Below are 26,086 nucleotides of genomic sequence, written 5' to 3'. Positions count from 1 at the left end.
ATCAAACAAATGGCTTGATGGTCATAAAATACTTCTTTCAAAAACACAGAAATAGTAATGTTTCCAAACTTATGACACACACATTCTCTGAGTAGAGATCAAAATTAGAGAATGATTAGAAACACTTTATTATTTTCAGAAACATTGTTAATCTTCGTTTCTTGAAATTTGAAGGAATATAGCTGTGGGTATTGTTCTACTAGCATGTTTTACAAAATAACCAATGTACTTCAAAATGAAAATTAGAGAACAATAACCATTGAAGTATTTTAAATCAGGACTGATCTGAATTTTTCTTTATTTCAATGTTCTCCGCTTCAAGTTGAAAATTGGGGGCTGATTGGTAGATGCTTGCAGGGAAGGAACCGTTGCTGAAGGAGGTTCCGATAAACATTTGCATTTACCCTGCCATTATAGGCCCATATATAACTCCATGATCGGACCAAAATAAATTAAACCTACTTTCACTACTTAAGTGAATTTTTGACCAGTTCGCAACATGCTCCTCCACAAAGGTGAACCTTTTCATTTTTTCTGCAGATGAGAGGCTTGGTCACTGCAGACTGAGCTTTCAGTCCGAATCACTGTATGCCGAGACAGAACCTTACTGTGTTCAGCTCTGAACTGGCGAGCAATTCCAACCGATTCCCCATTGAAGGTCTCCTCATCGCCCTGTCCTTGTGCACGACCAGCCGTTTTGGAGGACTTGAATGAATGAGTGAGTGGCTTTTTTAAAGCTTCAATTTTCTAGAAATCACAGATTTAGAACAGACAACTCCTGTTGCAATAGCTGAAAGGGTCATTCCTTTGGCCTTCATCTGGACAACCTGGTGTCAGGGTTTCATTCACCACAGCTTGCCATCTTGCAAAGTCAGTTAAAATAGGAAAGTTCGTTGCCAGTTAAATAGAGTTTGACAGATAATTAAAGAAATTAGCACCAGGTTCCACATTATCACCAATTACTTGGAGGTATTTGAATGAGTTCTCTAATTTTGACCAGTTATTTTTTAATGGTCTCGTTCAAGTTTTATTCAAATATATTTAACTTATGAAATATGCTAAAAAATTGCCCTTCTGCTCCTGTTAGAATAACTTTAAATAGGACTAAGCAGTAACCTCGAACTTTAGGAAATTGTATGTTGTTCTTTAATTTTGATCTCTTATACATATATATGTGGATGCAATATATGCATGCATGTATGCACATGTGTATAATTATATGCTTTGATTTGTAAATGTAAAAAATAATTAAAAACAAAACAAAAAAAAATACAAAAGAAAACTTTATAGTTTTAATCAGTTCTCATGGGCTATTTTAAGGACCCAAATAATGCGATCAATATCGGTATAGGAATGTGAGCATGAATCAATGTTAACAAAGCACCCAGAAACATCATATTCATTCGTAAAACTTTTAATATGTACAGGCCACATTGTAAATCTGAAAATCTCAATTTAAAGAGACTTGGCTGTGGATTACAGTGTCACAAAATATTAAATGAAATTATACAACCATATAAAATTTTTCAAACAGCTGAATGCATTGACAATGAGTGAGGACACACCATAAACAAATAAGTAATTGATTGCAAGACCAGAAAATGGAAAACACAACCGAGAATGCCAAATAAATACTGTACAAGTACTGCATGGTACAAACCCTGCCTGCAGGCCAGCAAGTTCTCAAGCACATTTAGATAATCACCGTGTTGAAGAAAACAGCAATAATAATAATAATAATAAAAAAAGTGTAGTGTGTAACATAGCTCAAATCCTGGTCAGACAAATAGGCTAATCGAGGGGAAAAACAACTGGTGCTACATTAATGGCATTGTGGTTTTATCTTCGAAATGGATCAAAACACAATGCTTGAGCGTCGCGGTCCACAATAAACCATCATAAAAACGTTGTAAGATGACATACAGTAGCAATACTGTGCTGGTCGTAATCACCCGTTCAATTCGGTCCACCTTTGGGTTGACTGAAGCCCTTAGAATAATTTGTCCATATGTGAGCCCTGAGCCGCTGTACTTGTACCTCAGCAAGTCAATGAAATCCATCAGAAAAGTTCCTGGAAGCTTATGGAATGTGTGTTATTGCCTGAAGAGCCTGGTAGATTAGGTTGAAGCTGCTTTTTAAACATAATGGGAATACAAAAGGAGAAGATTTCCTTTCATGGGGATACTCATCAAGAAATGTTCATATAAGATTAAATAAAAATCGGGACATCACAATTGAAAGCAAGACCTGACTTTTATAATGACATTATTTGGCATTCATCAAAGGGAATCCAAAACCTTGAGCGTGAAAAATTACCTGAGGTCTTTCACACAGAACCAGAGCAAACTACCTCCAAATCACACACATATCTTACAAAAAGCCATATTTCGATACACGTTGTTGGTACAATTCTCTCTGTTAAGACTTATTTTACAAAAATAAATACTTTTCGTTTCTTTGTAAAAAGACGTGTAGCCAAATACATTTCAACGTAAAAAAGGTAAACATTCTCCCGCGCTCCATGGCCGTCTTAAACGTCTTGTTTTCTCACTGTACACAGCACCAGTTCAAACAGTGTTTTAATGCTTTAGAAATTGATGAGGCAGCTGAATTTTATACATCTGGAAACAAAAACACATCTCTGAAACCAGATCTTTAGAATAACAGTAAAAACCAGTCAATAACAGGAGGTAACACAATCCCATTACACAACACATTTTGTTCTTACCCACAATGCAATAAAAATGCAGCTGAAATTTTGAAAAAATGGTTGAGCTCGTGCACAAATGTCTGTGCGGCCACAGATATCTAAACCGGTTTCAAAACAGATGCATATCAAGACCCTAAAGAACAGCAAATCTCCCTAATTGCTTAGTGAAATTGTTCTCTTTCATCAGTAATAAATATGTAATTTAATAATAGTATAGAAAAAAAAAGAAAAATCAAGCACCAACATAAAAAAAGGAATAAATTAAGGGAAAATGTGTTGTCACGTGCCCCATTTAAATGACAGCTTCAAATAGTCAGTCTCTGGATGCCCACTAGGTGGCAACAGAGTACCAAATATAGTTAAACTACCCCCCCCCACACACACACACACGCGCACTACTTAGCTTGTAATACAAAATATGCCAATATGAATACAAATGCTGACAAAAATATTTTTTTCTTTCATTTCTCTTAAAACATGAGAACATTTTGATTGACAGGTCAGGTAGTTCAAGCGATCAACCTTGGTAAATGTTTTCTTTAGGCAGTAATGCAAATTTTGTTTGCTAGGAAAAGTCAGTTGCAATCACAAAATGAGAAAAAGCACCTTTAGGAAATCAGTTCATCACTCAATTGCTGCCTTGTTGAAGGCGTACATCATTGAAGTGAGGTGTTTTTAGTTGTGGGAAGCAGCCTGCTAGTCTTTGCTTTCAGCTTTGAAAACCTGATTTTGATGCAAGCGTTCGAGAACCAAAAGTCTTAAAAAGTGATTTCCTTTCAGTCACATTGATCCTTTGAATGGATACTAGCAAAACTAGGAAACCATGTTGGGCAAAGCGCTTTTTCAGATCATTCTGAAGCTTCGGGTTGATTGGTAACCAATACAATGTTTTTGACCAAATGTGTTGAACCAAACACACTTTAAAACCCCGCCACCTTTAACATGCACTCAGCATCCCATCACTAGTACTACACAAAGAAGGGGTTGTGTCTGCTCAATTTGAGAATCTTGCCCAGTCGCTGCTTAGCAGTAGCCATGCCTTTCTTAGGACGTTTACCTACAAGAAAGAAAAGATTAAAATTAATAAATGTTATATATCAAGATTATAATATAATATTTATTGTTTCATTTTATTTCTTCATTTTTAATTTATCTGTTTTAAATAAAAAAAATTTTGTATTTTATATTTTATAAATAAAGGCGGCATCTGTGCTTAAGCTTTAGGCAGTTGGGTGTCTGTACCGCCTTGAGTCATTTTTCGTGGCTTATTGTGATTAATAACACTCTGGCGTGTCAATAACTGCAGTACAGTAAAGTTTAGGAAATGTAACACTTTAGAATATCGATTTATTAAATTTGAGAATCGGCAGAAGATAGAATCGCGATTCATGTGAAAACGTTTTTTCCCCACCCCTACTAACTAACTAAATAAATGCATACAAATGTGGAAGACTTACTAATGTGTTTAATGTGCAGAGAAAATGGTAATGGAGTACCTTTGGTGGCCTGATTGCTGATTGGTGGGGGATTTGAGGCAGGCCTCTTGGACGGGTGCAGGGGTGGTGACAGGGATGTCTCACAGTATTGGTAGCCCAATGTAAGGCTTTCCCCATGGGCTGGGGAGTGTGTGCGACTGCTCCACGCCTCACTGCTGCTGTTGCTGCCACTGCCCTGGCTGTCCATGAAGTTCTTGTGTTCCTGGATCCTATGCATGAGTTTGGCCTGATATCCTCCTTCTGAATGCTCACGCTCCTGAAATCCCTCCTAAAAAAAACAAAACAAACAAATAATGCATAAATTAGAATCAAATAAAATATATTTTTCAAATTAACACAAATTTTAATTGCAAAGTCATTATAAGCCACAAGCCAAACCAATTAGCTACCAGGTAATTCACAACATTACAAACTTTGATTTGAAGCAAAAATGTTTTTGCAAATTACAGACAAAGAGACAAAAGGCACAAGACTGTAACTAACGGATTTAGCGAATGACAATCGGAATAAAAACTATGGTGAAATATTACACTATCCATTTTATGTTGTTGATTACACCAAAACACTATTTTAAGTTAACTTTGAGTTAAAATATATATATATATTGTTGATTGGTGGAACTCTCTGATTCTATATCTTGGGTAATGTAGCACAAATTCCGCTTTAAATTTATGCAAATGATACAAACAGATGGATTAAACAAAGGCATATACCATTGATTTACAACCCCAGAGTTCAAGTCTGTTTTTAAAGGTTTAATTACAGTTTTTACTTCTGGAACATGACCGATACACTCTAAACAGTGTGCCAGATTAAGATTGGGTTTACAGACTTTGTTGAATATTGAATAAAACTCATTAAGACGTTACCCGTGAAGAATTGCTGTCTGAATCCTGGTTCTCCTCTCCTGAGGCAATCTCCTTTTTACCTGAGAATTGAAAAAGAACACATGCAATATTCATCAAAATAATACGTTTAGGTTATAGGGGGGAAAATAAGCTGTTTAGCGATAAAAAACAAAACAAAAACTGTACTGTAGTCAGGGGAGTGATGGTTGCTTCGGGACCACCAGGATTCCTGTGAACTGCTGGGATCTTCTGATTGGTGAGAATACAACAGCCCTGCCATAGACAGCATTCCCTGGATAGCATCCTCTTCTTTGCTTGGTGAGGTAGCAGACTCACTGCAAATGTGATTTGAGATTAGTTTTACACACGCACGACCCTATAATCTTTCCCAGCATTTTTGTTGTCTTGTGACAATGTCAGGCATCTAAAAACTCTTATCAGCTCTCACCTTTTAAGACATTTCTCAAAACGGTCAAGTCTTTGCCTGGACTCCTTGAAGTAGCCGGAGCAACTTTTGGCCTCATTTTGATCGTCTCCGCTCCTCCTAATCTTTTCATCCTCTTCCTCTGAAGAGCTTTCAGATTCCTCCTCAGAGCAGCTCTTTTTCTGCATGGATAAGAAGAGCAGATTAAACCTAAACTAGGACTTTATGCTCTTCCTGTGCACGAAGGAATATGGCAACATACCCGTGTAGTGAACTCTGCTTCTGATTCAGAGTCTGATGAGATGTCTGAATGTACGGTTTCTCTGTTCCTGAGATCTGAATTCTCTGGTTTACTAAGATCTGTGGAAGATATAGCTCCTTATTACTGGCAGGGACAAAAATATCAGTGCGATTTTGTGCACTAGCTGAGAGAATAAATAACGCAAACTGTTTTAACATGGCTGATGCTTGTCAAAATCACTTGAAGAAAAAAATTATGTACACAATATTTACTAAAATGGGTACATTTTGGGTTACTAATCAGGATACCTGTAAAGGATGTCACTTCTCTGGCTACACAATGATGCTTATCCTCATTCATTCGAATATCCACTTCCAGTTCCTCTTCTTTAGGTACTGGTTTAATCTTGAGTGAATCCCTCTTCACATCTCCGAAGTCCTCCTCTTCCTTTATCACTGGTCTTTTTTCACCAACATGCTGCCTGTTATCTCTGTGTGGACAATCGGAGGGGTAAAGAAAGTGTTCCCAATATTTTATGACCAATAAAGGCCGAAATAGGACAAGAAAAGTGCTAAAATGATTATTACCTTACACAATCCTTTTAAATTTAACACCATCATAAGGTCAGTATTTGTATTTGGTCATTTTAAGTGCTACAATTATTGCGATTATGTACTAATGTGTGATAATAGTTACAGGTTAGTGTGGTTTACCTGACTATACGTCCATTGCACAGTACCAGTCGCAAGTCGGTGTCCAAACTCCGCTCTGCCATTGCAGCTGAGGCCGTAGAGACCTTGTTGAACTTGCCGTTGACCTTCTGGTTAAAGGTGGCGTCCTGAAAGACGATTGTTTAGGAAAATGATTCACTATAAATAGATTAGCCTGAATGGCATTTATGGTATTCATAAATCCTAATTACCTCATCATAAGGACCCATCTCAAGTCTTTTTAAAACTTCTTGAGTGTGCTGTTCGAAGATGTCAAGGTTGGAAGGAACTTTAGGGTTGTGAGAATGATGGTGGTGGTGGTGATGATGATGATGGTGGTGGTGGTGGTGATCACGAAGGCGTCTGGCGTTCATGCGCGCGTGAGACCCTCTCTCGTGTGCCGACCGTGTGGAAGGACACACAGAGCTTCCTTGATATTTCATTAGCTTGCTTCCACAATTCCCATTCTGATACTCCTAGAGTGTTTAAAACAACACTGTGAGATCAAATACAACAACTCAAGTTCAAAAAACTCAAACTGAAGAACACTAGACGGCACAAACTGATTTGTAATAAGACCATTTTACAAAATGCACATATGTGCCCCTTAAGCAAGCTCAGTTTTCAGACTGTATTTCTAAAAGCCTGTGTATGGCCATGGTTTCAAGCTGTCTGGCTTACCTCAAGGTACTGGATTTCCTTAGTGAGCATTTTAATGAGATGGTTGGGTCTGATATGGTCAGGGACCTCGCTGGCTGGCTCTGTGACCTGGGCAAATGGGCACACAATAAGGGGTTTGTGTCACAGAACAAACCTCAGGTTCTTACCCTGTACCACTGACACCAGATATCGACCTTTTTGGTCGATGCCTCTTGCCCTCATTATTTCAGCAGGGATTACAATGTACAATGGTTTGATTGCAGGTGGTTTTAGAACCAAGCTGTTTTAAGGGTAACACTTTTGGTGCACACCCAGGTTCAGTTGACATCAGAATTTGGTTGGTTTAAAAGATGTAAACGCTCTTTTCCGAACTCGTACCCAGAGTCCACATAAAGTCTGCATAAGCTGCTGATATGACTGAATTGATATCATGATGCAGTTTCTTGTGTGGTAATTTCCTTCACCTCTCTCTTTAGCCAGTTCCTCAGTGCAGTTATCAAAGCTTTCACTCCCTTGATCAGGTATTCTGGAGGCAGGCAGTTATCTTCTCGTGATTCTGACGACAGACAATAAACAGACGATTAGGATGGACACCAGGGAATGGAGTGGCAGCACGCCAATGATTTAAGTGCCCTGTATTGACATGCTGAGTGATTTTAAGATGACGTACCTTTGAGAGTCTCCAGCAGATTCTTTGCTACATACCAGCAAATGGCCTCAAAATAAGGGAACTTAAAGAGGTCTGGAGTCTTCAGACGCCGCTCCATCTCATAGCACCTAATATGAGGAAATTAGTAGTTAACACATACACAACTCAGAAACCAATATGCTGATATGAAAAACAAAAATATTAGACAATGTAATCAATGTAACAAAGAAAATGTACATCTGCAAAACGCATTGGTCAACTTTTTACCCTGAAATTGTATTCTGGACAAATGTGGGCAAAATAGTTTTGATTTATTTAAAAAAAAATACTTCCCTTGATCTGAGCAGTACAAGACTTGGCTACTTTTCCAAAGTTTGCCTCACATACACATACAACATTTTTTTTGACTCAATTCTACAATGTTAAGTGGGTGAAAAAAACTCCTTAATCTTGTATTTGGGTCAAAAATGGGCACACATAGAAATGAATGGGAAAACTGTAATTTAGAGCATTCTAAAATAAGCCAAAATAAGACACCAGGTGACAGCAAAGTCGCTTCATCTTTAGGTTTTAGCTCTAAGAACTTATTGGAGTGATATTTTAAAGTAGTTAAAAAAATTTAAAAAATAAAACATAAAAATAAACAGAATTTACATAGAAAATATGGTACTTTTTGAAGTAATTAAATGCAAAATTACCCCCCAAATAATAAAAAAAACCCACCATAAATGGATAGGCAAAACTTTATCGAAGACAGTGATATAACATTTATAATAAATGAAAATTAGGATCACACCCGAGTCCTCTGTGCCCACATTTGTCCACAATTACAGGAAAGGGCTATAAAGTCAATACGGTTTGAGGGCTACGAGACACCATCAAGACTAACAGGACTCCAATTCTGATTTCTGAAGAGAGAAAGCACGCGCTCACCTGAGCTGCATGCCTATGTTGAGGTTATGGAGGAAGTTCCCACCGAAAGCCATGCAATCCTGAGAGGTGAGAACTGCATGGATCCATCCTGCAAGAGAGGTCAAGAGTGTGTCAACAGCTGACTGACAGATGCAGACATATTCAGACATCTGGTCTAAACTGCAGCTGTCCCTTTCTAGCCAACAGTAAGACATTCATATCCGGTGTGCGGCAAAGCTGGACTGAGAGACCAATTTCACAAAATCCACTGATGTGTCACTCTACAACAAACAGTGTAAATGCAGTCAATTTGGTTAGTTCACCCAAAAATGAAAATTCTGTCAGTATTTACTCACCCTCATGTTGTTCCAAACCTCTATGTGTTTATTTGTTCTGCTGGACACAAAGGAATATATTTGGAAGAATGTTTTAATCAAACAGATCTCATTCCCCATTGACTACCATAGTATGTATTTTTTCCTACTATGGAAGTCAATGGGGAATGAGATCTGTTTGATTAAAACATTCTTCCAAATATATTCCTTTGTGTTCTGCAGAACAAATAAACACATAGAGGTTTGGAACAACATGAGGGTGAGTAAATACTGACAGAATTTTCATTTTTGGGTGAACTAACCCTTTAAAATGGCAGGCAAAAGTTCACATACGTTTGCTGGGTGGGCCATGATTATACGGCTAACTGAGATCTTCTGAGGTGAATCAAACCCCCAGCGTTTCAAAACCACTGCAGACTGCAGAGCCCACCAAACAACCAGTCAGTCAACTACATCCACGGCTTCCTGTCTACGCTTCGACATATAGGCCACATGCGAAGTGTGGGAAAGCATAAATATACATCAGATTCAGATGCAGAGCCCCGACAATGAGAAACTTTCATATTGTAGCTTTTGAAGGACTTTTGAAGTCTGTTTCACAGCAGGGGGATGTGAAAGTTTTAAACCGGTCTGCTAGTGCCATCAACAGCTGGGAACCAGATTCATTTAAGACCACGTATCCTCATGACCTGCTCGTTTTGAGTGTGAGGTTTCATAAAATGTTCCGATTTATGATGCCACCCATATATACCCTATCATTTCATTTCATATATAATACGAAGTCATGATGACGATACACTAGATGTTTGTATTGTAACTCAAAAAAGGCTGTGGAGCTTCACTAATGAACAATATACTGTATAAAATGTAGCTAGGACTCATGTGGCTCTCTGGGTGGTAAGAGTTGCTGCTCATTCCTGCTACATCTGAACCTGAAACGAAAAACACAAATCAGCCCTGGCCTTCCTGTGGAACCACCATTAAAAGACAGCTGCTCCCCAGTAAGTGGAATACCAGTTCCTCTTGCTCCAACATTCGTGTGTCCCTATTAAACCCTGAATATCAACCCTGAATATCCCTAAAATTAAAAACACTGTTCAATGTGAAAGGTATAATAAAATAATTTAAGGGCACAGTAAATGAATTCTTAAAAAGTCTTATATGTTTGTGTTACTTCATATTAGATATATATATATTAATGTAACACGGATTGCATTCATCTGAAAGAAGAAAGTTATATACACTGAGGATGGCTTGAGGGTGAGTAAATCAGTGTAATTTTCATTTCAAGACAACTACTCCTTTAAAAAGGTACACACACGAAAACGGCATGCTTTTGCTCACACCCAAATAGGGGAAAATTGGAAATGCAAGAGTGAATGATCTGTTCTGTATTTTCAGCTGAAAATTCACAGACACATTCTGGGAACACCAGATACTTACATTACATCTTGTAAAAAGGGGTATAATAGGTTTCTAAAGTACCTTAGGATGACCTAATTATAATAACAAATAAAATACATACGCCTCAAAGCTCCTATAGTATAATTTAACTTATTGTGCAACCACAGCAAAAAAAAGCCAATTCATTTCAATTATTCTCTTTTATTTGAATAGCATAATCAAAAAAGAAAAATAGAATAAAAAAATAAAACAAGAAGAAATAATGCTTACCCGTTGGAATCAGAAGTGTTGTTCCCTGCGGCACGACACACTTGTAACACTTGTCCACTTTCTCCCCAAAGAACACTTCGCTCTGGTTTGGGGATGAGCTCCACTCCTCGTATAGTGCAAGGTTGGCCGGGGTCGGCTTTATCAAGTAAAAGATCTTCTCCCCCTACAGGTAAGGCAATTAATAAGTCATTGTCGTCATATAATTAAACAAATTTGCTTTTGAAAAATCTTTACAAAAGTTTGTGGTCAGTAAGATTTTTAGTTTTTGAAAGAGGTCTCTTATGTGCACCAAGGCTTCAAAATATGGTAACAGTACCAAAAAATATGGTAAAAACAACTTTTTCCCACCCTGTATACATCAACTGTTTTCTATTTTAATACAGTTTAATTGTAATTATATGTAATTAATTCCTGTGATGGCAAATCTAAATTTTCACTCTTCAGTGTTACATGATCCTTCAGAAATCATTTTAATGTTCTGATTTACTGTTCAAGAAACATTAATTTGGTGGAACCTGTGATCCATTTTTTTCTGGAATCTCTAATGAATAGAAAAATCAAAGGTTTGTGATGCAAACTTACCCACAGGACGTGGTACCACACAGATGTGCCTCCAAAATCAATATGGAAGTCGGTATAGCTTCCCTTCACACCCATTAAACAGTACTTCTGCACAAACGGCTTGGGAAAGTAAGAGTCATCAGGCCAGTAGTTCTCCACCCAAGACATCTTCTGAGCGATATCGGGGACCACCACCAGCTCTGACATCCTGAGTGCAAGATATTCAAGTTGTCATCAAAATGTAAGTTTTTTTTTTGTCTCGTCTGCACAGTCGCTCTCAAACAATACTAACTTGGTGTCTGAAAACTCCAGACTGATGACGTTCAGGACTTTCGGCCGCTGAGGGCTGTAGTAATACTTCACAAAGGCGCTCAATTTCATCTTACTGTCCGCTTGTCTGGCCACATCGATGACATCAATCACTTTGTCACCTCCTATAAGCAAAGGGAGCAAACTGAGTGGGCATCAAAGGAACAGAATACTGCAACAAATATCATTACCCAAACAAACTCAACAGGGATAAATTGCAATAATCAACATGGTCATAAATCATATTTTAAATGCCCATCATGTCAAATGACTAGACTCTTGGTACTAAAAAGTTTCCCATTGTCCTCAAATAAGGCCATCTCTCCACCGAAACTACAGTGGAAGATCTTGGTGTTTCTTAACAAGAAATCAGCTGATGTTTATAACTGTGAGAAAGACAACTGGCAGGCAGAACATCAAACCCCACCAGAAAGCTGCTGGGAAAAGCCTCAAACACTGAGCAGGACAGCTGGTGCTTGTGTACACAAACGGCACCCTAGTGTACCAAGCCAGAAAGAAACTCATCCTACAAAATAGACAATAAAAAGATCCTTTACTGCTGTTCTGGGATCATGACTTGCAACCCTGCCAATAAAAATGTCTATTGGATCCTTTATGGTTTCAAATCCACAAATACGGGTTAGATAAAAAAAAAAAAAAAAGCTACAGGCACTCCAAGCTCCAAATATGTGTTTATATGTGCATAAATCAAAACATTAATGCCATTAATTACTCCTTTTAACCAGTAACAAAAAACATTTTTATAGTTAGAGACATAATGTACCCAAAACAGTGTGGGACAAAAGTGGCTTTCACAAAGGCAGGCGTAGAGTGCGGTTCTTCATTACAAGCAAATGGCTATGGAGAAAAACCCACAATGTTCGATTTTGCTGCCTAGGGAGCCATGCAAGCAAGCTGCCCACTGAAGTAACTGAATTAGCTGGGCAGCTATCCTGTCAAAAGTGCATTAAAGACAAAAGCTAGAGCTTTTAGTGCATTGCCCCAGACATAACGTCACTGCAGTTAACTTGAACATTCATCAATTCAACTATATACATAGTTTTTTGGCTGGCATAGCGTCAGTCCACAGATTTTCTCACATTTCACAAATTGAATGGTTTTACCTTTATGCTACGAATGCTAAAAAGCACAATCTCTTGCACATAGACCAGAAAAGAATGGGAAGTGTTCTTTATATACACACAGCAAGATTAGTAATAGTTTTGAAGGGCTGAAATCAATGAGTGAAACAGTGAAATTAGCACTTAGTACTAGCAATTAGCAATTAGTACTTGTAGGCAGCATTAGTGCATGAAGGCACCTCAGACTTCTAGGGCCTTGGAACGGTTGAATGATCTATAACAGAATAGAGCGACCCAAACAAATATTTAAGTACTGTAAAAGTAATTTCTTGCTTGAAATAACACTAAAAATCAAAAACTTAGTTATGCACAACCGCAACTTTCAGATGCCCTTTTTTCTTTTTAGCTCAACTGTAACACAGAATTGAGGGATATATAGGCAGCAAAAGATACATCTATGCTACCTTCAAAAATGCCAGGAAGTGAGGCTAACATTGGATTCGGATGTGCCTTGATGCCTTCCTTCCTTAGAATGCGTCTTCGAAGGCAGCATTTTTAAGCTTTTGAACAAGTCAGCAAAGTGGATGCACTTTACCGTGACCAAAAATTATGCTAGAGTAGCAATGTCAAATTTGTCCAGCTGGTTACCAAAAAACTATGGTTTTGATGACACCCTGATCAGCATAAAAAGTTAAATTACCTTAATTTAATTACCAAAATATTATTGGTTCTAGTTTTCAAATGAAAACCTTAATTTTGGTTTTTGTTCCAGCAAAAAATTGTGCATCAGCCAGCTGTTTAAAAATCAGCTTTAAACAAAGCATAGGGATGTTGCAGCTATCGACGGTCATTGCCAAAAAAAGTCATGCATATCATGCATAAACAAGCATCACTGACATTTCCCCATCATGCATCTCAACAGCTCACTTTTGCCAGCAATTCAACATTTGTAGGAACAGCAGCGAAAATGTCAACAATTAGCATGTGTTTGCAGAGGAAATGCCTAAAAGTTTGGACCAAATTTGTTGGGTCACAACGCACTACAAATCATATTTTTCAGTGTGAACTGGAAGTAAATGAGGCGAATCTGTGGAAAATAAACTTAGCAGGCCGGTAAAGGGCTAAAACATTAGCAGTGGCCCGACAGACACCAGAAGGTGTGGTAGTAGCCTCACAGTTAGTGTAGTATAATCACACTTTCATTCCCAGTGGGCCACAGGCACCCCTCCAGGACCCAAATGGAGCAGCTGATCACTGTGTGTATCATGATAACAATATGTTATCCACACAAATGTGAGAGGTAGAGGAGTGAGCTGTAACCTAAACTTTATGGACAAAGCTCAGAGGGAAATATATAGCAACTGTGTAATCAGACACTATAAAGACCAGACTCTCAATGAGATGAGGCCTTCTAGGCTGGTGTAAGGTACACCACTTTTATCTACACACTTACTTCATTATGGGTTGATTAATGTTTGCTAAAAGGTTAGACCCATTTGACTCACCTAAGATTAACATCTGATCCCCGCAGTGGATGGACTGTAATGCAACTCCATTACATGAAGATAACTCTTAATGGAATTAATATTTAAACCCATGAAGCGCTGCTGCTCAGTGCTATAACGTGGAGCGCAATGGGTAAAGGTGGAAGAAAAAGAGTGAAGAGCATGAGATCAACTCATCTCCCTCCTTACCAACGTAGCGTTCTACATCCTTGACGGAGAAATCCGTTGGAGGTAATCGGAGACCAAGCCCTTCCATTTTGGTTACAATGATGGGATAGCGGAAGCCATGTCTCTCCAGATACCTCTGGGTGACTTGACCGCCCTGCATTTGCTGCAAAATCTCATCTCCACTGCAGAATAAAACACAGGATAATTACTGATTAGAAGAGCGGGCGTGATTAACATGAAGTATAAACAATTCAGATACAAATTGAACCAGTTTGTTACATAAAAAAAAAAATAAAAAAAATGCACGTTTGTGACTCTCCTATTTGAACTCGTTCATCAAAATGAACAAATATTTTCCAGAGTCAACTCGTTCATTTCGTTCGTTGAATGAACCAAATGACACAAAAAAAGATTTGTTCATTTTGATGTATGAGTTCGAACAGGAGAGTCACGAACGTGCATCACAGAACAGAGCAAGGCGACCATTTGAGCTTATAAAACTTAAACTTTGTTATTTATTTTTGAAATAAGCGATCGTTTCGCTTGATCAGACCCTTATTCATAGTCTGGAATCGTTTAAAGCCCTTTGAACAGTTTGCAATTTGTACTGAAATTGTCTTTTGGACCTTTAACCGTTTGGTTCCCAGTAAAGTCCATTATATGGAGAAAAATCCTGTAATGTTTTCATCAAAAACCTTAATTTCTTTTCGACTGAAGAAAGAAAGACATGGATATCTTGGATGACATGGGGGTGAGTAAATTATCAGTAAGAGTTTTTTTTAAAGTGAACTACTCCTTTAAATGGATCAAAAGTGACAGTATAGGAATTTAAAATGTTACAAAAGATTTCCCTTTCAAATAAATTCTGTTCTTTTGAACTTAAAAATCATCATCGTTTTACAAAAACAGCACAACTGTTTTAAAGAGTGATAATAAGATGTTTTTTTTTATTGATCAGCAAATTAGCATATTAAAATGATTTCTGAAGGATCATGTGACACTAAAGGATAAAATTAATTTTTTTAATATATTAAAATAAAAAAATATATTACTATTTTGAACAGTTGTGCAATTTTATAGTGAAACTCTGCGAGCTGTAATCTACAATAAGACTTTTCAGGCCACTGTCACAATGAGAGGTCTTTAAAAAAGTGCATTATCTGTGCCCATGTGAATCATGTGGTATCATGGGTGGCACCAAGCGCTGGAGTGCTTTGTTGTGACTGTGATGGCGTCCCACAATTGGCACACATACCTAGGGAAGGTCCTGGCCTGCAGCTCCCGCACAAACACAGAGGTGCCAGCCTGCACTGGCTTACTGCCGTCATCTGGCTCAGTGTAGTCATGTCTGTGCCAGTTCCTTCTCTTCTTCACTGTAAAATCAGACAGAGAGAACTCAATACGTCTAGCCTCAGAACAATAATCGCAGTCATTACTATACAACCACAATGCCATAACATCTGTTGTGAACTACTGCTTGTTGATCACAGTGACCAGACATGAACAGCATCCTCTTAAACCAGTTAATGTCTCCATCAGATAATTATGTCGGTAACATATTCCAAACACAAAAATGCAAAATCTGAGGAGCTTAATTTCAATTTACTGGTAAGGGTTAGCCAATAGGGTCGAACAGTCAAAAACATGGATACATACTCAGGGAGTGTCCGTGGTGGACGTCACAGTTGGGACAGTGGTAAACGTCAATGTCCACAGCATGGTGCTCTTCTACCTCAACACAGCTGCAAGAAAACAGACAAAATAATTCACTTGAATGCACAAAATAATAAAATTATTTCAAAATATTACATTTCAAAAGAATTCTTTGAATGCACAAAATTGTTTTCTATTTTTATATATTTGTGATGTATTCCTGTGATGGTAAAGCTGAATTTTGATCCAGTCTTCAGTGTCACATGATCATTCAGAAGTCATTCTAATAATTGGCTAATTTAGTGCTCAAGAAAGAAGCATTTATTATCAATGTTGAATTCAGTTGAGCTGCTTAGTATTTTTAAGGAAATCAAAGCCCCTTTCACACAGTGCGTTGATCCCGGGAAATTGCCAGAACGCCTTCTGTGTGAACGCAAACACAACCCGGTGACACCGGCATCGATGCCGGGTTGGCTGTAGCACATTATTATATCTAGCTAATCAAAAAATCAGTTAGCTAATCTGAGCTAAAAGCTAATCTGTTCTTACCAGCTAGTGCTAATGCAGAACTGTAAATGGATCATTTAACCATTTTTAGTTTTATTTTTTTGATGATTTCTAATAACGCAATGATTACACAGCCAGTGGAATCCCTTTGAGGAAGGAGGACAGGATCTTGTATGACACTTGCTATATAGTAATATGCTAACTGACTCACACTTGCAGATGGAGCTTATTAAAACTCGGTAACTTGCCAACAGGCATCTTATTGCTCAAAACCCCTTTGCCCCGCTTCTTAATTTTTCCACTTCCAGCCGCACACTCCAATTAGCTTAAAGGCATGTTGTTTCACACGAAGTCATATGACAAGCTAGCTCTTGGCATCGTGTGGAGATTCATTAGCCAGGCAGGTAATAAGGCCTTGCACACTTCTCTGGCTCAGGTTTTGCTCGATGTTGCCAAAGAAAGCAATTTCGCCAACTCCTTGGTTTGAGTGTTACGTTACCCAGAGTGAAGTGCTCCAAACAATGAGGGCTTCATGTGGAGAACGCTAGACTGGCTGGAAGGAAACTGAAATAGCCTGACACTGCAAAATAACAAACAATCTGCATGTGGTGCACCATGGCTTTAAAAAAAAAAAAATAGTAGCCTTGATTAGCAACCTCGATGAATCCAACAGATTCTGCTGTGACCGGAGAGTAACACCAGACTAGGTCATCTATGGTTGATTATGTTTAACCCCAGACAAGCCCGGCTAAACCAGAGCTCCAGATGTGAGGTTACATTTGGTTGGGCTCCAGGGCACGAGACATGAGGTGAACGGGGGAGGGGAGTATGTTTATGTTGGAAACCAGTGTGGGAAACAGTGGCATTTGAGTGGCAATGGTGGTGTCCACATCAAAAGATTGAAATTAGCCTTCCTACTGGGAAAATGAGGGTTTTATTGGGGTTTTTGCTCACATTATTAACAACATTAGCTGCCAGACAAAACACAGTTACAGTCCTGTTAAAACATGTTTTCAGCGCCTTTTTTGATTCAAATGATTTATGTATCATTTAAAGTGGTGATGAAATTAGGTCAGCTGATTGTTGTTCAGGAAACTTATTTGTGAAATCTTCTACGCTTCTAGCACAATATGATTTTTGGCTTAGTGTTTATTGTAGGAATCGGCAAATGTGAAGTATTTAAGTGAAATGTGACACTTCTTTAAATCATCACGTACCGATTACATGAAAGAACCAATAACATTTGGATTAACTGAACAGGATTCTCACCAGCTTGGTTTGGAGAGGCATGAGGGGTTTTATAAAATGAAAATGGGATCAATCGGAAGTGAGAGCACCACGTCAACATCTACATATGTTTTTTTCCTCAAAGGAGCCAGAACAAACTGCAAATGCCGGCCAAGAACTTTCCTTCCCTCAGTTTCCTTCACACTCTCACACTTGTGATTGAGATGAAAAAATGAAACAACCAAAAAGGACATGCAGGAAGTGACTCGTGGAGATCATTACATCACACCGCCTCAGTTCTTGACCTACTGTTGGACGACACACTGGCTCTCCACAAATCTGAAAGAAAGGTTGACTTCTACTCTATCTGAATAATCTGTGGTGAAGAACACTGTGTCACTAAAACAGATTTGAATCAGGAGTTGTTGAGCCACGATAACAGATGCTAAAACATTCATCCGTTGCCAAGCAAGGAGAAAAGAACAGCACTGGGAGGGAGAAAAAAAAAAGACTTCTTGAGTTCTGAATCTGAATGAGTTCAGGCCACAGGAGAGCTTACATCACGAGAGACTGGTGGGTTGCTAGCGTAACAAGAAGATTCAGGCAGGAAGAGAGCATGATGCAACAGTCAAAGAAAATATGAAGTGCAATATTATTGGCAAGTTTCTGCTATGGAGAGTTAAATGATGAAATAATGGTGATGAAATAGTCGAGTGTTGCCGTCAAGTACTTGCATAAAAACTAGTAATTGAGCCTTTTGAAATAAGATAAAAAATAATGAGTATATGACAGTATGTGCTACTGTTTTATAAGTCTTGATGTTTTTAGCCATGCTTGTTTATTTATATATAAATATGAATCAATGCATTAACAAACAGTAACACTTCCAATTCAAACAACAGTTCCAATTCGTTACATTAATTATTAAATTAGGTATCATGAACAAACAATTGACTAGTTTTATGGCATTTATTACTATAGTTTACCATATATATATATATATATATATATATATATATAGTGTCAACCTTTATTTTCTAAATTGCACTCACCAATAGAAACATTTGAAAAGGGGACCAACAGATCAAGCTAAAAAAAAAAATCAAATCAAAGATGGCAGACAAGGCAAGAGAAATGTTTACATTTAAAAATTCATTCAATAAAAATAAATTGGCTATTTTACCCAATATTTGCGAGCATATTGCATTATTTGCATGCCAAATAAGTCAAATATGAGGTCCTAGATGGCAGCTTGCCATGAAGCTAATATGTTTTTTCTTTCCGTTAATTAATTCTGGTTTGGAAATATGTGAGAATAAATCCATCATTCAGCTTTGTGTTCCACTATTAGAGTTTCCCTGTTAACACAGATGAGCAAGCCAACAACCATAATATAGTCACAAACAAATTCCACAAAGCCTCATGAGACTTGCTAAACCGCGCACTTTTCATCCTCCAGTGGGTGGTTTAGCATGAAATATGATAATAGCATTAAAGTATGAGAGATGCAGTATTGGACTTGTTATTTTATTCATTTAAATCTTACCAGGCTATTGCATTTACTCATTGCCAAGGCTTACGCTGTTGCACTGGTATTGCATGTTGTTTTGTGAGGAGTGGGGGTCCTCACGGGAAATAAAAATGTCACTGCATCGGTCCAAATCTTTTGTCTCAATAGGCCACATGTCACAACAAAAACAACATTAACATTGAGATAATGTACTAGATGGCCATACTGGATGATCCTTTGACTAAAAGCTTACTGACTGGAGAGATTACAACACAAACAAGCCTTTGGGCTCCATTCCACCAATATCATAAATCTGGGTTGTCCGTGTCTGGAAGGAATAGCCTTTAAGCCCTAAAAAGATGTTGGGATTTGGACTCAAAAGGCATGAGAGCGCATTGAGCAGCCATGGGTGAAGAACGTTCAGACAACAGACGTTCCTCACTGAGCTCTTTTGACCTGCCATTTAGCCTGAATGGAGATAGTCATTACTCAGTGGAAATGGAACAAGTCTAGGCAAACAAAAAGAGGATGTGGCCATTTTTCTCAATGCCACGTTTTTAGAGAAGTACACATGGGCCTCCAATGAGAGAGTGCAATAGATTTCTGATGGTTCTTGAGATAATGGGTGAAGACTGGTTTCTTGTCAGGTCTAATGTAGATCCTAGCAAGGGATTTAGAAGAAGAACATTGGAAGATACTTGAAGGCTCCTTTGAAGGAGTCATCATAAGTGCATAAACCGAACTCAACCAATGAGATCTCCTGAAGGCTTAACCAATCATTCACCTAGACTGTAAGCAGATGAAGAGTCTCCATGGTGATGGCAAGTTCACAGGCAGAATTCACAGTATGTAAGCCATAGATCCCACTACGCTCTCAGAATCCCACTTTGTACTATGGTTTGAGCCTGAGGCCTCCTTGCTGACTAAAGCATGCATGAAAATGTGGAGAATTTCAAGGAATATCTATTCAACTGTTCTTGATTTGTGCTACTAAGGAATTAGGGATGGGAATTAAGGAATTTAACCATTTAGAATTCCAATTTTCCACTTAATGCTACTTAAAGGTGCAATATGTAAGAATTTTGTAATGAAACAAAAAAAAAAAATCACTTGCACTTATTTGAACAAAGAAGGTCCATTATGCATTATCACTTATTCAGAGGCACTGTGAAAAAAAATTTTCAAGATTTGTTATCACATTTTTTCTTTTGTCAAATCAACTTAAATAATTTATTTAGTTGAGATAACTTATTATTTTGAGTTTCTGATGATTAATCTCCTTCATTGTATTAACTCACTTTTTTCAGTTCAATCAACTTAAAATTATAAGGCAACCAGGTTAATACTTTAAATTAAACCAACAATATTTGTTTTTACAGTATATGCAGCAAATTTGCATGTTCAAAGTTTAACAAATATGAATACGATGTGAAATCCATATGGGAAAATGTTTCGGCTCATGCAAAATTCCAGATCGCAGAGATTCTTTCTGAGATTGAGTGCATTTATTTTAAATGTGTTTGCCTAAGTTTCGGTAGTAGCACAATTCATATGGACTGGTTCCATGGTCACCATTTACTATAATTGTATGGAAAAGAGCAGCGTGAACACTCCGGATTCTACAGAAGAAACAAAAGGTCATATAAGTTTGGAATGACATGCGGCTGGGTAAACAAGTCAAAATTAGCTCATTCACTTGATTTTAATTGATAGAGTCCCTAATTATGATGTGGAAGTGTAGGGTTTCCAGGTTGTGTGTCAAAGCAGAACCTGACAATGAACTCCCGCATCCATCAGTCCCGAGCTTGAGTTACTCGTCATTTAGCAGACACTTTTCATCCTGTGTGACCTACAACACTCTAATTGCAAAGACTCCCTGGAATAAACAAGGGTTAAGTGCTTTGCTTCAGGGCATAATAATAGAACAGTAAGATAAAGTGGCTGAGCAGGATTGTGAGGTGAACCTAAACCCTTTGTGTTAGCAAAACAAATCTTCACTGCAATGAACACCATTTTGATGTGTGGCTGCACTTATTTGCTAAATTAAGCCAGGCTGAGGGAAGTCAGGGAGGAAACTGCTTGCAAAAAAAAAAGCTCAGCCAACAGACAGTGAAGTAGCAGGAAACATAACATAAAATGAGGGCAAAGAAAGATAAACTAAAGCCTTTCGCTCTCTTATTTTATGTCTCTTTGTGAAGAAACTGACAGTCTGTTTTAAACACAGGCAAGCCCCTGAGAGTAATGAGCACAGGAAACAGCATTTAGCATAGGAAACTAGGGTTTACTGCTTCAAACCCACAAGCTTGGCCAAGACCATCACCCCAACAAGAGCAGGGCACTTCCTCCAGACGCAACTGTGCTGCAAACTCTCACCTTTGCTTGGAGATCAAAACGTAAACAAGACTGCAACTGCCATTAAAAATAGCATAGAGCCTTACAGTTTAAACTAGAGATACACTATTACTCAGAAGTTTGGGGTCAATAGATTGTTTATTTTTAAAGAACTTTATACTTTTATTCCGCAAGGACACATTAAATTGATGTGCACCATTGACAGTAAATACATTTATAATATTACTAAAGATTTCTATTTCAAATAAATTCTGTTGTGTTGAACTTTCTATTCAAATAATTCTGAAAAAATCTATCACGGTTTCCACAAAGCACCACATCAGCATACTACACTATAAAAATATTGTTGGTTTAACTTAAAGTAAGTAACCTGGTTGCCTTAAAATTTCAAGTTGATTGAACTGGAAAAAGTGAGTTAATACAACGAAGGAGAATGATTTAATCATCAGAAACTCAAAATAATAAGTTATCCCAACTAAATAAATTAAGTTGATTTGACAGAAGAAAAAAACATATCAACAATAACAAATAACAAATCAGATAACAGATAACAAATCTTGAAAATATTTTTTTACAGTAATGATGCTGAAAATTCAGCTTTACATCACAGGAATAAATTACATTTTAAAATATATTAAAATAGAAAACAATGCAACAATTCTACATTATAATAATATTCACATATAACAGTTTTAGTGCATTTCTGATTAAAAAAAAATCTAGCCTTGGTGAAAGCGACTTGTTTAATTAACATTTTTTTAGACAAAAATCTTATCGACCACAAACTTTTTTTTTAATATTAATCATTTTCAAGTTTCCACTATCCAACATGCAGAACAGATTTATAGTTCTTCATTGCTAATCACTCATTTGACTACAACAATAAAACAAATAAATACTAAAATAATAGTAAAAAAATTATAGTAAAATGTCTTCTTTTAAATCAATGATATCACATAATGATGAATATTATCAAACTGGAGTGTCTTGTGAATTTCAAAAGAGTCTGGTATTTTGTGATGAGTGAAACCAAACCTGTGGTTTGAGGCAACATTCCCACAGCTCTAACTATTTTCCCTTTTCAATGCATTAAAACACTGAAACAGCCCGTATTAGTTATGGCAAATGTGACAGATGACCAGTGAGATCACCCAGTGCTATTCATAAAGTGGATAATGGTCATGAAATCAATAGGTTGCCAACTTAAGGACGTTAATCATAACCAGCCAGTGAAAAATCCATCTGACAAATGACTCAAATAATATTGTTACCGAAGGCTATGGAAAACCGAGATGGAGTTTAGAATCATGCATTTATATTTATGCAAGATATGTTATAATTCAGTAACTGTATACAAACCATTTTCTTTTAGAAAACAATGTGTGAAAATACATTCCATTTTATTTGATCCTAATTCATATTCTAGTGAAGCAGCACGTGATCATCTTGCCATCATTAAGAATCCCTAAGGTCACATACAAAAACAAGGGTGACTTTTTCGACCAGGCCAACCCTACTAAAAACCCTAGCTGACAAGACAGAAGTCATCCATCTCTCCTCAGGGTTTTCAACCTCAGAGGGACATTGATGAATGGGGCTTTGAACTTGCCTCTGGGCAGTGGAGCCTTCATCAATCTTTCTCCTCCTACAAACACACACAAGCACACCCACACACGTGCATCAAGCATGCAAATACACAGATTATTCCAAAGACATAGACCGCAGAACTGGTTTAGGAGGATTTGCTTAGGATAAACTAACCATTTAAACAAGTCATTAGGTAACATTCCAAGGTCATTGTAAATCTTGCCTGCACCTGATAGGTAAGGCATGTATGTTGTTGTTTTTTTTTGCAAGATTGAAACGGTCACTATCAGGCATGAATATCAGGAGTTTTGTAATTATCGGAGGCCTTCGCCCCCAGCGGATCCTGCCTCCCAAAACAGGCAGTGCACAGAGCCAGATAACAGCCAGGCCCGGGCAACCGGCAAGACGGCTTAATCCCATTGGTGGCAGGCAGCAGTGACACACTGAACCTTTGAGGAACAGAACAAAACACATCCACCACGCACCCAACAAATATGATTATCCCGTGTTATCAACAGTGCCAGTGGGCACCACAGTGTTGTGATACAGGGATACAGAAATCCCCTTGGCAAAATTAAACATCTCATGCAATTTAAATACAGAGGCCTAATAATGCAAGTATGCTTGAAAACCTTGTAAATATTTATATTCCATAATTTGGGTTGTGACTGGTTTATGATTGGCCTTTGAAATGTTGGTATTAAGAAACTGAATTCAAACCTGCATTGAGAATGAATACACTGTTGAGACATTCAGATGGTAGAGGTATATTCACATGCCCTGGATGTGCATCCCACAAACCTCCATCAACTGCAAGATGATATCCTATCAATATGGGCCAACATTTCTAAAGAATGCTTTCAGCACCGAAGAGTTGAATCAATGCCACTTAGAATTAAGGCAGTTCTGAAGGTGAAAAGGGGTCAAACACAGTAGTATGGGGTTCCTAATAATAGTTTAGGTAAGTGTATTTGTAACATTATAAATGTCTTAACTTGTCATCAAATTTAATGCATGCTTGCTGAATATTTTTTTAATCTTACCTAAAACTTTTAATTGTCACGTTTCCCACAAAAATATTATGCAGCAAAAACTGTTTTCAACACTGATAAAAATAATAAATGTTTCTAGAGCACAAATTCAGCTTTGCATCACATGAATAAAATGAAAAATATATAAACAAAGAAAACAGTTATTTTAAATTGTAATAGAAACAATATATTAGTGTTTTTGTTGTATTTTGATTAAACATCCTTGGTAAGTAGTAGAGACTTTCACAAACATAACTTGTACCTTTATTCCAAACTTTTGACCGCTAGTGTGAAGATTTACAAGTAAACTAAAAACAAATGTGCCAGCCATATCACACTTAAGCAACGCGACGTTCTTGCATGCCTTCCGGCAATTTTTTTTTTCATCCTGAGCATTTCACACAGCTTTAGCTCCACGCTGCACATGTCAAACGGTACCTGTCCCTTTAAGAGCCGGAACCATATGCCCATATTTGTATAACTGGGGGATTTAAATGCCCGACCCCTGCTGTCAATCAAAAAGACCAAACAATCACAGAAACCTTAGGGGCTACGCTCCTTTACAAGCGTGTCTTTCCCTTTTACATTTAATACTGCATTAAACCTAGCAAACCCCAAAATTGGAAACTACTTTCCAAGCAATCTGTAATGCACATTTAAGGCACTTAACGAGAGAAATAGGCAAGGGTCTGATCTCGTAAACTCAACCACACGTCTTTGTTTAGTTACACCCCCCCATCCCCGTGTAACTTTTCATCGAAACCCCCCACGTTTCTTCACGCTTCACAGGCTGAGTGCTAAAGAAAGCCCAACAAAGAAACAACCTGGATGTCAAATACATTTAATTTACGAGCTAAGAGCAATAAAGTCCCAATATATAGACTGCATAAAGCAATCCCAAGTCACCAAATCCATATGCTGTTGGATCAATATTGGTGAAAGTGAATTTCAAACAATTAAAATGCTTGTTTTATTTTCTGTTCCCAACTCTATGATAGAAACTAAGTTTTGTACTGTAGTCGGTTTATATTTTTCCCCCACAATAACAAATCTTAAGAGGAAAATATCATGCACGAGTTCACTCGCAAGTTTCAGCACTTTAGCCCATATCCCTTTTCTACCCGTTTTCTTTTTTCATTATTACTGCATATTATTTACTGCTTTGTAACATGCTTTTTGACATGTACAGCACCAAAATGCAGACAGATAAATGTACAATATTAATAACCTTCCCTTGGCGTCTGGTTCGACACCACACCATCTCACGTGCACTTCAACACCCATGTCAATGCTGTCATTTATTTATGTGACAAAAAAACTACATAAGTTGTTCATGTCAGCTGATGCTCTTTAATCCTAGCCACAAAGCTACTGAGAAAATACGTGAACCCATTTTCGCTGCTCTGATCGCTGAAGCCATGGAAAAACAGTCAAATGCTACTGCAAAACAACAACGAAGCTAGGAAAGAATTAACAAACGCGCAACACGAGTGTTTACATCATGAAAATGGCAACGGGTGCGATTAACGCCAGGAAATATTGACAAAGCAGAGCGTGAAATCGTCTCACTGCGAGCGAGCTCAACGCGCGGCTTACTGACATCCGAAGTGCCATAGAATTGCATTGTTTTTGTTGCCTTTCTGACACAACATATGACGAAGAAACGGTTTCATTCCTTACCTGCCATGAAACCAGTCCTTACAAATATCGCATTCTATCATAAACCGGCTCACATCGTACGGCTGCCGGCAGACGCAATACAGCTGGGCCGTCGCCATCTTCGGACTGTCCCCAAACAACGCAGCCAAGCTGGAATCGGGTTGGGCGGAGATTCCTCTAATTATGCGGAAACAACACAGAAAGAACGCGAGGGGAGGGGCGTCGAGAGCATGCCGTGACGTCATGCATAAACACTGAGCGCGAGGCACGCCAAAT

At 37.9% G+C, this 26,086-nt stretch overlaps 1 protein-coding gene across 1 annotated transcript; it reads right to left on the bottom strand.

The window, feature by feature from the left end:
* Positions 1-1,398: 1,398 nt before the first annotated feature.
* Positions 1,399-25,991, bottom strand: kdm7ab (lysine (K)-specific demethylase 7Ab). The gene is made up of 20 exons (XM_039646960.2): positions 25,832-25,991; positions 15,941-16,026; positions 15,540-15,657; positions 14,306-14,466; positions 11,513-11,654; positions 11,242-11,428; positions 10,660-10,822; positions 8,672-8,759; positions 7,760-7,866; positions 7,554-7,645; positions 7,111-7,197; positions 6,642-6,905; positions 6,433-6,557; positions 6,028-6,209; positions 5,741-5,838; positions 5,503-5,660; positions 5,241-5,389; positions 5,076-5,134; positions 4,207-4,474; positions 1,399-3,767 (listed from the first exon to the last, which is right to left on the bottom strand). Exons 1-20 carry the CDS (start codon positions 25,927-25,929, stop codon positions 3,679-3,681), a joined length of 2,721 nt encoding a protein of 906 aa, XP_039502894.2. The 5' UTR covers positions 25,930-25,991; the 3' UTR covers positions 1,399-3,678.
* Positions 25,992-26,086: the final 95 nt, after the last annotated feature.

This window comes from Pimephales promelas, chromosome 25, assembly GCF_988280905.1.
Source record: "Pimephales promelas chromosome 25, fPimPro1.hap1.1, whole genome shotgun sequence".
NCBI lineage: Eukaryota > Metazoa > Chordata > Actinopteri > Cypriniformes > Leuciscidae > Pimephales > Pimephales promelas.
Note: the sequence above shows the minus strand (reverse complement) of the source record. Positions and strands in the feature narration are given on the sequence as shown.